At 43.3% G+C, this 14,886-nt stretch overlaps 1 protein-coding gene across 1 annotated transcript in view; it reads left to right on the top strand.

Annotated features, from left to right (window-relative positions):
- The first annotated feature begins 14,322 nt into the window (after window positions 1–14,322).
- The window catches only part of LOC127448071 (transmembrane channel-like protein 3), a 28,590-nt gene continuing 28,026 nt past the window's right edge, over window positions 14,323–14,886 (top strand). The window contains exon 1 of the mRNA XM_051710383.1: window positions 14,323–14,360. Within this exon, the coding sequence (XP_051566343.1) occupies window positions 14,323–14,360 (38 nt within the window). The remainder of the gene's footprint in view (window positions 14,361–14,886) is intronic.

Here is a 14,886-nt window from a genome sequence, read left to right as displayed (position 1 = left end):
TGTCTGTCTCCCACTCAAAGGCCTTGACTAAAATCTGGAAGATTTCTGAAAAACTTTCCAACATGCTGCTTTTAAGGTGGAGTAATTTTATTACATCTTCCCTCTTGACATTTGATTGGTCTCTTGACACCTGCAGTGATCTTCTTCCTCTTTGATTGGTTTCATTGTTACTACATTGTTTAGCAAGTATGTATTTACATAAAATTTGCAATTCAATAATCTATTTTATTGTTGTTTTATTTCTCTTCTTACATATTACTGGATTATAAGCCTTAGCTATGGAGGACCAAAACATTAACCACCCCTATAATCAAAAAGGGACGAAGAAATACAAAAATTAATTAAATATGAAATTTAAGTAAATAAAAGAATAAAAGAAAGAAAAATTTGTACATTGAAAAATAAATACATTAATAGATTATTGAAGAGATGGAGCAAAAAAGGAATAAAGCATTACAAAAATACATTTTTAATTGACTACTGTGAAAATTGAAAAACCTTTATCCCATTGTTCTGTTTATTTATTGATTGATTGATGTAATTTTTTTTTTTTTTTTTTTTTTTCAGTTTTGGTCCTCCATGTGGGAAAAGTTTACTTTGAACCCAGGATCTAAATGAATGTAGTCTGTGCTCAACAGAAGATAATGTTTCATTTTATTTTTTTCATATGTGATTGGGACATTCTCCCTCTTTGGTCCATGTAGGCTCTGATCCCAGCGTTCACCACAATCTTGAAGATTTTTGACCATGTACTGTATTGGCATTGTTTAATCCTCACCTACACTTTGTAATCATCTCTTTTTGACAAGCATTCTCTTTAACCTCTCATGGAACATTAGAATGCATATACAGACCTTGTCCTTCTCCTATCTGTAATTTAATGTGCTTGTTCTAGCTGTGCACTACCAGATACAGTAGGACCTTGAGAACGTTGTATAGGATTTACAGAGGGGCATGCAATTACTGTTTTGTACTGACATTGATTTTACAGTATTACAACTCCATAATAGAGTATGGGCAGGTTTAATTGTCTCTTAGACTTATAATAATGGCTGAACCCACACTTGTGGATAGCTAACCACTCTCACTCTCATCTACAATGGCATTTTCTATGGGTCAATACAGTAATGGGAAATTAAGATTAGTATGAATATGACCTTGGATTTACCCTAAGGATGGTTACTTATTCCTTCTACATAATTTACCTTTACATTTTTGTTTTACATAATAGTGATCATAATTGCCAAACTTCATAGTACAGTTTAGAGTAAAACAAGAATGCACTGTGAATGGGATTAATATATACATTTGTCATCAGTATGCAAACAATTTTTTTATTTCAGAAAAATATATTGTTTACTTTTTTGGTGTGGTAACTGATATTATAATAAGACCGGAGTGATGACCGATGCTATGTTTTGGAGGGAATCATTTTACATTTATTTTTCACCAAAGCTCTAATGCAGTCAGTAAGCCTCATTGATTTGTTTTTATTGGGTTAAATTTTAAATTGAAACAAAACCTCTGGGACTGTAGTCTGTTGTGTTTGAGGGCTCAAAATAGACCCTCTATTGTGAAAATAAAACAAAACTCAAACTCATGTAGGCTCAATAAACATATGTAGTGCTAATGTTAGGCTTTAATAAAGCAATAAGCTGTGAGAGGCCATACATTTCATTGATTTTAGCCAGAGTGCCATACTTGCAGGTGTTAAAATCCTACAATGTCTTTAGGACAGGATTTTATACTGCTTCCTACTGTCACAATTTAAGTAGCACACAGAAGATTGCTGAACCCAAATGCAGGGATATTTATTAACTGAAGTAAAAAAATAAATAAAAAAAACAGGAACGGAAGAAAACAATGGTAAATAGAACTGACAAAACTAGCACATATGAAACTAAAGTCTCTATAAAAAGCTGTTGAGGTCTTTAGCTTGTCAATGGTGAGACAAAACAATAAAGTGGAGGAGTATATACAGCATCCTTGTGATAAGATGATTGAGAACAGGTGTTGCTAATGAGTGATGAGGCTCAGAAGACTGGGGAGTTATATCATGTGACAGCAGAGGAAGGAGAGACTGATGGGCATGACAGAACCCCCTATGCCGAGGTCGACCCCATCCACAAGGAGCAGGATGGTCCGGGTGGTCCCGATGGAAGTCTGTGAGAAGACTTGGGTCATGGATGTCATCTCGAGGGACCCATGACTGCTCCTCTGGGCCGGACCCCTCCCAATCAATGAGGTACTCCAGCTTTCTCAGTAGACGACGGAAATCCACGATAGCCCGAACCGTGTAGGCTGGACCATCCTCTAGGAGTAGCGGCGGAGGCGGAGCACAATCCTCATCAGTCTCTGAGGAAGAAAGAGAGTGCGGAAAAGCTTGAGTACGGAAACATGATTTGTAGGTGTAATTCAGTACAGTGGGGGAAGTTGAAGGCAGTAAGTGACTGGGTTCATTTGTTGTGTAATGGTGAAGGGCCAAATTCTGAAGGGAGTCAGAGATGAATGTCCCTGGTGGAGAGCCACACCTTCTGGCCAGGTTTTTAAACAGGTTGATCAGAAAGTCAAGTGTCAGCCTGATGTTTTTGGCAATGAACTGCTCACTGAAGATGTGTGTGAGCAGCATTCCACATCCGCTCACTAGTTCTGAACCAATGGTTGGCCACTGGGAATTCTGAGGGCTCTCCAGACCAAGGGAGCAAAGGGGATTGAAAACCAAGAATACCCTGAAAGGAGGTGAGTCCAGTAGAAGGATGGCACAGGGTATTCTGTAAGTATTCCGCCCAGGGGAGAAAGCAACTCCACTCATGCTGGTTCTTACTACAGTAGGTTCTGAGGAACCAACCTATCTCCTGGATCTTACGCTCCATCTGCCCAATTGTCTGAGGGTGGTAACCTGGGGAGAGGCTGATGGAGATGCCCAGGAGGCTGAAAAAAGCCTTCCATACTCGTGATGTAAACTGCGGACCTCTGTCTGACACTATGTCCTCTGGGAGACCATAGTTATGGAAGACGTGTTGGAAAAGTGTCTCTGCAGTGTCTGGTGCGGTGGGAGAGGAACCAGATGACAGGCCTTGGAGAATCGATCCACTGCCACTAGAACACAAGTATGGCCCTTGGACAGGAGAAGGTGATAAAATTCACCCCCAGGTGGGACCACAGTCTTCGGGGCACAGGTAAGGGCTGAAGTTTCCTGGCTGGGAGACGGCAAGGCACCTTAGAAATTGCGCAGTCTGGACAAGCATGCACATAGGTGCCACCAATAATGGTACGGACTAGGACAATCATCTGCGATGTGCCTGGGTGCCCCGACACTGGGGTGGTGTGAAGCCAGTTGAGGAATCTGTGGCATAGGGAGGCAGGAACGTAGGCTGGAGCAGGCTCAGTGGCGGTAGCTTGGGCAATTTGCTGGTCCAGATCCCATTGTATGGGACTCACCAGGATTGAGGGAGGGAGGATGGGTTCAGGTGATGAGGAGTTGTGATCTTGTGCATGGAGTCGGGAAAGGATGTCAGGTCTAAGGTTTTTGGTGCCTGGTCGATAGGTGACAGTGAACTGGAAATGGGTGAAGAACAGGGACCAACATGCTTGACGGGGGTTCAGACATTTAGCTGAATGTAGATATTCCATGATTTGATGGTCAATAATAACCTGGAATGGGTATCGGGCTCCCTGTAGCCAGTGCCGCCATTCCTCTAATACCATCTTGATCACCAGCAGTTCCCTGTTCCCTATATCATAATTTTGCTCGGCTGGAGACAGCTTCTTGAAAAGAAGGCACAAGGGTGGAGCTTGGGAGGACTGCCTTGTCTCTGGGACAGCACGGCCTTGACACCGGTGGTGGAATCATCTACTTCCACTATAAAGCGAAGTTCAGGATCAGGGTGCTTATGGATGGTGGCATTTGTGAAATCTGTCTTGAGTCACTGGAAGGCCTCCGTGGCTTCGGGAGTCCAAGGAAGAGTTTTGGGCTTGTCTTTGAGGAGGCTCATAAGGGGAGTGACCACCATGCTAAAATTCCTGTAGAACATCCGATAGAAGTTGGCGAAGCTGAGGAAGCATTGTAACTCCTTGATAGTAGTTGGTTGTGGCCAGGATGTGATGGCCTGTACCTTGGCATTTTCCATCTGCATGCCATGGGAACTGATGACATACCCCAGAAAGTGAATGGAGGTCCGATTGAAGAGACACTTTTCTGCCTTAAGGTACAGATGTTGTTTCTTTAGGTGCTGTAGAACTAGTCTTACATGATGGATGTGATCTTAAAGAGAGGAGGAATATCATCAAACGATGACAAAATGGTGCAAGTACTCACACAGAATCTCATTCATGTAAGACTGGAAGATGGAGGGGGCATGACCAGACCATACGGCATGATGCAGTACTCATAGTGACCACTGGAGGAGACAAAAGCGGTCTTCCATTCGTCACCCTCACGCTGCGTAGGTCCAGTTTCGAGAAGATGGTGGCACCTCTCAGGAGTTCAAGTACAGATGGTACAAGGGGTAGAGGATATTTTAATTTCATAGTAATCTCGTTCAAAGCCCACTAGTCAATACACTTCAAAGTCCCCCATACTTCTTATCTACGAAGAAGAAGCTGGAGGCCACTGGGGAAGTGGATGGATGGATGTAACCCTGATTCAGGGCCTCTCTGATGTAATCCTTCATAGCTCGTTGTTCAGGAAGTGATAGAGGATACACTTGTTCATGAGGAATTGGAGCACCAGGCAGAAACTCAATAGAACAGTCCCAGGGCCTATGTGGTGGTAATTGGGATGCCCTCTGGGGACTGAAATTGTTCATAAAATCCTTGTATTCAGGCAATATGGAGATGGACTGAGCAATGGTAGGGCTCTCAATGGAGGTGGTATTACATGAAAGTGACAACTCACTGACAGCCGGTTTATCGAAGGATACAGTACGGTGAGGAAGGGAGAGACAGTCAGTAAAGCATCATTCGCTCCAGGCACATACCTCTCCACTAGACCAAGAGATGATGGGGTTGTGATGCACCAGTCAGGGTAATCCCAGGACAATGACCACAGTAGAGTAATCAAGGATGTGTAGAGCCATAAATTCGGAGTGAAGGGCACCAACTTGAAGAGTAATTGTTTCAGTCTTCTGGGTGATGAATCCAGAGCCAATGGGTTTTCCCACTACGGAGCTGATCGGCAGAGGTGCGGGGCATGGTTTTCCCTGGAGGTGGAGTTCGGGGAGGAGCGAGAGAGAAGAGCTTGCTCGCCAGTCTCTAGACACACCATCACCTGGTCCTCAGCCACTGCTCCACTCTCTGGTGGATGACAGCCTTTCCTCCCTAGGTGGATGGCAGCAGGTCCTCCAACCCCTGGTGGATGGAACAGCTCCTCCCCTTTCTGGCAGATGGCAGCGGTTCCTCCAACTACCGGCGGACGGCAGCGGCGAGGACTCTGCAACAGCGCATCCCTCCTCCTCCCAGGTTTCTGCATCAATGTAACAGGTTCAGGATGGGCAAGGAGGAGGCGGGAACCGGCAGGAGAGTCAACATAACTTTAATGATGTAACTGAACTTAAAACAACATAAAACAAACATAAACACACACACACAGCACGGTCGCGTGTGTCTCTCTTTCTCCCGAACTGGCGTCTCCGCCTACCCTTTATCTCTCTCTTCCGCTGATTAATTGACTCAGCGCCAGCTGTGCACCCTCACGGCCTGGCCACGCCCTCCTCCTCATCACAAATGTAAACTGGAAATTTGCCCATATACCTAACAAATTTCATTGGATGTTTCTAGGATTACCGCTCAGACAAAATTCCAGAGTAAATTAAAATGAGAGATCAGAAAACAGAACAACTGTTGTCAAGAGAAAAACTGAGAATGTATCATATGGATTGGGTATCAAGAAGGGAGTTTTTCATTAAATTACATTAAAACAAAGTTTACTGCTCTATATTATTTTTAATGGGATCTCAGAATGGGGTTAACATATTACATCTTTTTAGAAACTCTTTGTAAAGGACAGGGTTGTATACCATTCAAAACTTAATTAAATGACTTTTCAAGCTGAAGTATGTAACTTGTTTTGTTAAAGTACTTTCTCCTATCCAAGCTTAATATACAGAGACAACAAGTAAGCCACTAATAGGTACATTTTCTCTAAAACTGTAAGCACTGTGTCTCTGTGGCACTAAGGAAATTTCTCTGTTTGTTTTGAGCGACCCGCTTAGACCATCTCTTTGTTTGACCATAGCAGATGGGGGGGCATATTCAGAAAGCTCTTTTGAAAACAAAGTTTGTTTTTGCAATTCCGTTTGGTGGTGCTAGTGTCACAGGAATTACATACTTCAGCTTTAAATTCCAATTAAATTCCTGGATTTTATTTTAATTTGAATTGTTGTAGGAATATAGGATGCAGAATTGTAATTTTGAATTTTATTTAAAATAAATAACTATAACTAATAATAATAATAATAATAATATATATATATATATATATATATATATATATATATATATATATATATATAATACATTACAATTTCAGTATCAGTTACCCATAAATAAGTGTCTCCAGAATCATTAGACAATTAATAATCTGTGTTTGAAATGCCATCTAGAAAAATGTAAGGACTGCCAAATAGCTGCTGGCACTAAAGGAAGTCTTCAAAATGGAGCCAAAAAATATAAAGCTGTCTGAAAACAATGTGGTGGACATTATGTGGTCCAGTGTGGCCAAAATTAAAATATATTAGCATAATTTTTCGAATTAACTAATTATGTAAATATTTATGTTTGTAACGATGGCTGGCAGTAACAATGACAGGCAGATGAAGAAGAGATGATGTGAAGAACCCAAGTGCAGTTTAATACAAACATGAAATCCAAAAACAGTAAATCCAAACGTGAACAAAACATAAACATGAACTTGACTTGACTTGACTTGAAACAACGTTACACCAACAATGTTACATTAACACAATACCTGACAAAGGACCATGGTAAACATGAGGGTATAAATACATGGACAAGGGTAACAAGACAATAAACCAATGAAAACAAGACACATGAACATGGAGGGACACAGGATGAACACATGATTTGACATGGAAACAGGGAATCACATGACATGGCAGGGAAACAGGAAATAACATGACATGGAACCACATGACCTGAACAGGAACTAAACTTTAAAATAAAAGACATGAAAACAAGAACAAAACACATAAACATGACATATCCCCCCCACAAGGGGTAGCTCCCGACGCCCTAAAACATAAACACAACTCATTTGTGGTGACTTTTGGTTTGTGGTTGTGGAGCAGAGGCGGGCCTGGACATTGGAGCAGAGGCGGACCTGGACAGTGGAGTAGAGGTGTGCCTGGACCTTGGAACATGGCAAGGAGCAGTCTGGGGCTTGGCTGAGATATGGCATGGAGCAGTCTGAGGTTCAGCTGTGACTTGGCGTGAAGCAGACTGAGGCATTATTGTGACAGGCTCAGGCATGGCTTTGACATGGCATGGAGCTGACTCTGGCGTGGCTGTGACATGGCATGGTGCAGACTCAGGCGTGGCTGTGACATGGCATGGAGCAGACTCAGGTGTGGCTGTGACATGGCATGAAGCAGACTCAGGCATGGCTGTGACATGGCATGGAGCAGACTCAGGCGTGGCAGTGACATGACATGGAGCTGACTCTGGCGTGGCTGTGACATGGCATGGAGCAGACTCAGGCGTGGCAGTGACATGACATGGAGCTGACTCTGGCATGGCTGTGACATGGCATGGAGCTGACTCTGGCATGGCTGTGACATGGCATGGTGCAGACTCAGGCATGGCTGTGACATGGCATGGAGCAGACTCAGGCATGGCTGTGACATGGCATGAAGCAGACTCAGGCATGGCTGTGACATGGCATGGTGCAGACTCAGGCGTGGCAGTGACATGACATGGAGCTGACTCTGGCATGGCTGTGACATGGCATGGAGCTGACTCTGGCGTGTCTGTGACATGGCATGGAGCAGACTCAGGCGTGGCAGTGACATGGCATGGAGCAGACTCAGGCGTGGCTGTGACATGGCATGGAGCAGACTCTGGCTTGGCTGTGACATGGCATGGAGCTGACTCTGGCGTGGCTGTGACATGGCATGGAGCTGACTCTGGCGTGGCTGTGAGATGGCATGGAGCTGACTCTGGCTTGGCTGTGACATGACATGGAGCTGACTCTGGCTTGGCTGTGACATGGCATGGAGTTGACTCTGGTGTGGCTATGACATGGCATGGAGCTGACTCTGGCATGGCTGTGACATGGCATGGAGCTGACTGGCATGGCTGTGACATGGCTTGGAGCAGACTCAGGATCTGGGGCAGAAGGTGGCACAAGCTCTGCGAAAATGACGTGGGACCCTGGCTCAGCAACCATGACGTGGGACCCTGGCTCGTCGACCATGATGTGGGACCCTGGCTCGTCGACATGACGTGGGACCCTGGCTCGTCGACCATGATGTGGGACCCTGGCTCGTCGACATGACGTGGGACCCTGGCTCAGTGACCATGACGTGGGACCCTGGCTCGTCGACCATGACGTGGGACCCTGGCTGGTCGACCATGACGTGGGACCCTGGCTGGTCGACCATGACGTGGGACGCTGGCTCGGCGGCCATAACGTGGGACGCTGGCTCGGCGGCCATGACGTGGGAAGCTGGCTCGGCGGCCATGACGTGGGACGCTGGTTAGGCGGCCATGATGTGGGACCCTGGCTCATCGACCATGACGTTGGACGCTGGCTCGGCAGCCATGACGTGGGACGCTGGCTCGGCGGCCATGACATAGGACGCTGGTTCGGCGGCCATAACGTGGGACGCTGGTTCGGCAGCCATGACGTGGGATGCTGGTTCGGCGGCCGTGACATGGGACTCTGGCTTGGTGGTTGTGACGTGGGACTCTAGCTCGTTATCTGCCTCCCCCACAGTGAATGGTGAACCACTTATCAGTAGGGCAAGGTCGATATACTGAGTCTGGCTTTAGGTGCTCCAACCGCCAGGCATCAGGGAGGAGACCGGCTCATCCAGCCCAAAACGGAAACAGTCCTTGAGGGCATTCTCATTAAAGTCGACCCTGCAAGCCAGAGTGCAGAAGTCCTCTACATATTCCTCCAAGGGACGATTCCCCTGACGTAAACGAAGAAGGTGAACTGCTGGGTTCATTTTGCGGTCAGGTACTCTGTAACGATGGCTGGCAGTAACAATGACAGGCAGACGAAGACGAGATGATGTGAAGAACCCAAGTGCAGTTTAATACAAACATGAAATCCAAAAAGAGTAAATCCAAACATGAACAAAACATAAACATGAACTTGACTTGACTTGACTTGAAACGATGGTACACCAACAATGTTACATTAACACAATATCTGACAAAGGACCATGGCAAACATGAGGGTATAAATACATGGAAAATGTAACAAGACAATAAACCAATGAAAACAAGACACATGAACATGGAGGGAAACAGGATGATCACATGACTTGACATGGAAACAGGAAATAACATGACATGGAACCACATGACCTGAACAGGAACTAAACTTTAAAATAAAAGACATGAAAACAAGAACAAAACACATAAACGTGACAATGTTTTGTTGCTTAACTTGTTGGATTAAGGAAATGTCTCTATTTTGTGACTGTGTTGTATTTCTGCAAAAGCAATTCAGCAGATTCCTCTTCAAGTCATTCCAATTCAAATTCAAATTCAACATCCTGAGGGGCGTGGCAAATTCATGTAAAATTCACAATCATAAATTTAAAGGGAACCAATTCTTAAATTCTGTATTTTGCTTCAGCCTGGTACAGAAGCCAACAAGATCACACAGGAAGTCGTTATGTTGTTTCAGAGAGTTCCAGTACTTTACGATCCGCTATATTATGCTGACTCACCGACAAGTGGCATCTCCACATCGCTCCAGCATATTTACCTTCAACTGTAGCGCAACCGGAAGCGTGTTGCGTCAGCAGCGTGGAAGACTTGGTTTTGAATCCTGAGTTGAAACCAGGTAGTAATCATGATTGCATAAACAGTGACAAGCACAATTGGGAGGTTGAATTTTTCCCTCTAAAATTACATTTTTACTCCACTGATGTTAGGTTTAGGTTTGGGGGGTACAGTTTATAAAATATGCATTTCATCTTAACTGTATTACAGCCTGTAGAGCTGAAAACAGCTTGCTTCACAGCATGCTTTTGGCGCTCCTCTATGGACATTACACCCGGAAAATAGAGTTGCCCAACATTTTTGCTAAAGAAAAGTCAACCTACTGTTTCAGAATCCACTGTGAGATCAGTCTGGATTTGCATTAGCCTCTTATTCTAACACAGGTTGCAGCTCTTGCACTGTCCCTTTAAGAGGCCATTTCAGCTGTCATTGGAGTGATTGTGTGGGCTTAAACTCCTGTGGCGGAGGGGCTTAGCGCAGCGCTCCAGTAAAGCATCCAATCAGGAAGGTAACACTCCTCATTCCTGGTCCACCCAGTGTCCCTTCAGCAACACTGCCACAGATGAGATGTGCTCATTAAACTCTGCTGAAAGTTTTACAGTTGGGATATGAGTATAATGGCAGAACCAGCAACAATAACCAGACCTCTGATATCTTCTAAGCGACACAAAAGCATAAGGAAGAATTCAAGAAGGATTTATTCCCAATACCAGGAGGATAATGGGTGAGTGTGCTCTTTTACCAACCCTGATAGAACTCAGCCTTTTGAACTAACTACTCTTAAGTTACATTGACTGATTTCACACCTGACACCAACAGACTATTGTATTCAGTCTCTTAGGTGAGGGTTTTTGTATTTTTTATTATTTACATTTTTTATTGTAATATTTATGCTGTGCAGCATCCAGTGGGCATCCAGGTATTTGGGCTGTGGAAAGAATGTTATTTCCCTGTTATTCTGTTTAAAGTAAAATAATCTTTCATACTTGATTAAGATTAGGAAAAACTTTTTTTATATAAATTCTTCTGCGCTCTTGTTATTTGAAGTCAGGATTCCATTAAGGAATTTTAAATATGCACATCATTATCACATACTGATGCAATGTTTTATTTTTTTTTTATTTTATTTTTTTTTATGTACTGTATGTTGATAAGTTGCTTTGCATATGTAGTAATCATTACTCCTCATAATTAAGCCTTATGTAGGATTATTACCCATGTAGCTAATAACACATTTGTCATCATTAATCATTTTTGTAAATTGAAATAGATACAATATCAAATACAGCTAAATGGTTGTAAATCCATTTCACCATTTTCCACAGTGTGTCTGTATTTATATATTTAGAAACAACGAATACTGTAATAGTTGATTGCAAGTAATATTTGTTTTTTTATATATACATCCTCTTGAATTTTGCCTTTTCTTATTTTGTATGAAGTTGCATGATGGTTTGAGAAGTACTTCATAAATGAAAAGCCAACTATGTTACTATAAAATAAATTAAAGCGATCATTGATCACTTTGGTTGTGTTTCAGACTGTCTGATGACGAGGATAAGGATGGAGAGAGAGTAGACAGTACTGATCCAGAGGAGATGTTCCAGAACATTCAGCTACAGAAGGAAATAATTGCCAACATTCGAACCAAACCTTGGCCAATAAGACGCAAGCTAAAAGTGCTTAAGTAAGACACCACCAAGTATAATTCAAAGCAATTTCTGAAATTATTAAGAAGGGAGTTAAATTGTTCTTTAGTGGGCCAGTGTGAATGGCATATATAATTAATAAGGATAAAGGATAAATACTTTTTATAACATATATACACTGTATAAAATATCTGTAATTTGAATGGTAAAAGAATGTAAAAATGCTACAGTAAAAAAAATGTTTACCTTAACATATACAGTAAAAAATTATAATATATTTAACAAGAATATACATGTAATTTTACGGTATAATATTGTATAAGAAAAAGTATTTTTAGATCTAAAATGTGTGATTTTACCATATAATTAATGGTAAAAATGTATTTTATGTTTAACATTGGAATAGTAGAGAATAGTCTTTAAGGTAAACTATTGTTAAATTAAGGAGAAAAAACATCTGCCATTCCCAGAAGTCTCCGCGTGACCCATCACGTTTCATTATATTTTATGGGAATAGTTGTGTTTCTTCTTTTAGTTTTTTTAGTTTTGTACTATGGGGTGTTCAGGAAAACACACACACACACACACACACACACACACACACACACATAAATATATATATACTGTATATATACTGTAAATATGTAATGTATGTGTGTGTATGAGTGTGTGTATGTGTGTCTGTGTGTGTGTAATATATGCAGATAATATAATTTATAAGGCCTCTTTGACATGTTATGCACTGTAAAGGTTTTCTTGAGTTTAAGCCAGTTTTACAAAGCAATTGGGATTGCAGCTATTTCATGACGCTACAAAGTGTGGGATGTTTGTGAGAAAGATTCATTGTGTAAGTAAGAAGAATTAAAAGAACTGAGCATTATTTTTTTTCCTTAATTGGCAATTTTATTCCATTATGGCCATTAGCCTACATAAAACAAAATTCAAAAATTTTGAAACTGATGATAATGGTGTAAGAAAACATCCACACATTAAACCCGCAAGGTAAATAACAATTAACTTTCAGTGCTTGAAAGCAGGCACCATATTTACAACACAATGCCTGGAGAACAAACTAAATTGGCTGAGTAATTGTTTAATTAGCCTGACCAGGACTTTCTCATTTTACTGTGTTACCGTTTGCTGCAGCTTCGGGTCAAGGATGCACAAAATGATTAGGGTTACACGAAGAGCAGGTGTGGTTATTTTAATGTGTAAACAAACATTGACTATTCATGCACATGGCAACGCACTGAATAAATGCTGCACTTACACTACAATTAATGTCTGACTTACATATTACATGTTGTATTCATACTTGTTGGAATGCTTAATCATGAGAGAAAAGCACATAAGCTTTCAGTATTATTTTATATCAAGGTTTCTTAATGTTTGCGTTGACCCTAATCTCCAAAGATGATGACGATCCAACAAATGCTTTTATTATCACATTTATCTATGAGATTAGTTACAATAACTGGCAGGTTTATGCCTGATGGTGCATGGAAGAGATGAATGCTACATTTTATGAGTCTTCTAATCTTTGGGTGAGCGCCCATGATTGCATATGCCAAAAAGATAAAAATAATAATAATAATAATAATAATAATAATAATAATAACCCTGTATTTTGCTTTTTGTTTGCTTTCCCTATTATCTTGTCAATTAATTTTATTCATTTATATAAATGATGCCAAAAGCCTTATTTTGTTGCCTTTGTTTATGTTGTTTATTTTTATAGAAACATGGGAAGTGCCTGTTCCCTATCTGTCACTCACTCAACGTTGTGTCGATGTAGTGACACTAGGGGTCACACTTGGGAGCCCAAGACACCTCTGGTCTTTGATAAAAGGCCAATGAAAATTGGCAAGTGGTATTTGCATGCCACTCCCCCGGACATACGGGTATAAAAGGAGCTGGTATGCAACCACTCATTCAGATTTTCTCTTCGGAGCCGAATGGTCATGCTCATTGAGCTGAATTACTACTGTTCATTCACCTCTGCTGGATCTGACGGCGCATTTCAGTGGCTTCTCCCTCCTCTGCACTGGTGCACTGCAGAGAACGCCCCTGGGCGCTTCGGCAGAAAAAAGAGAGTATATTTTCTGAAAGAGTTTATTTCTATAAAAGAGTGTATTTCTCTAAAAGATCGGCACACACGGAATGTCTTTTTAAAGACGTGTCTTTTTAAAGATGCCTTTCCGATTGTGTGTTATTCCTGGTTGCGGTCGTTATCTCTCAACTTCAGATGGTCATGATCGCTGTCTTTCATGTCTGGGCGTGACCCACACGGAGGCAGCTTTCATGGATGGTTCATGTTCTCACTGCGAGAACATGACCATGGCAACGTTTCTTACGAAAGCAAGCCACCCCAGCGGCTCCCCGCCTCGGTCCTTCTACCTACGGTTTAGAGGCCAGCGCGGCTAGCACTGGGGGCGATTTGGGGACCCAAATGGGATCGCCTCTGCCTGGTATCCCCCCGCAGACCTCCCATTCCTCAGCACGCTCGTCTGCCCCAGTCGGACTTCTGGATGAGTCCGCCGGCTCGTCTCACGGCAAGTCTGGCCTCTTGTTCGGAGCCCGCGAAGATGATGAGCTCTCAAGCGCAGCATCGGAGAGCGGGCTTGTCCAGTCAGACGCAGAAGCCTCAGCTGGGCTCCCCCCCTTGGGGATGATTGCCCAGTCACAGGCTGATGCAGAGATGATGGACATGCTTTCCCCGGTGGCCGTGAGCGTTGGGTTAGAGTGGAACCCTCCACTCTCCCCTGAACCCTCGCGGCTCGATGATTGGTTCCTGGACTCGCGGCGCCGCTCAAAGAACCCATACCCCACTCCATTGCCTTTCTTCCCGGAAGTGCACGAGGAGCTGACGAAACCGTGGGGGGCACCTTTTACTGCCCGGCCCCGATTCCTCAGTTCCCTGCCCTCACTACCCTCAATGGCGGGGCAGCCAGGGGCAATTCCCTTGGTGGAAAAGGCGCTCGCAGTTCATCTATGCCCGCAGAGCGCCGCCACCTGGCGCGGACGCCCAAAGCTCCCGTCCAAGCCCTGTAGGTTCACGTCATCCCTGACGGCTAAAGCCTACAGCGCTGCTGGACAAGCCGCCTCTGCCCTACATGCCATGGCTCTCCTGCAGGTCCACCAAGCCAAGGCGCTAAAAGAACTGCATAAGGGTAGTTCTGCCCCAGATCTGATGCAGGAACTGTGCTCGGCAACCGACCTCGCTCTCCAAGCGACGAAGGTCACGGCGCGGTCTCTCGGGTGG

Source organism: Myxocyprinus asiaticus, chromosome 1 (genome assembly GCF_019703515.2).
Source record: "Myxocyprinus asiaticus isolate MX2 ecotype Aquarium Trade chromosome 1, UBuf_Myxa_2, whole genome shotgun sequence".
Classification (NCBI taxonomy): Eukaryota; Metazoa; Chordata; class Actinopteri; order Cypriniformes; family Catostomidae; genus Myxocyprinus; species Myxocyprinus asiaticus.
Note: the sequence above shows the minus strand (reverse complement) of the source record. Positions and strands in the feature narration are given on the sequence as shown.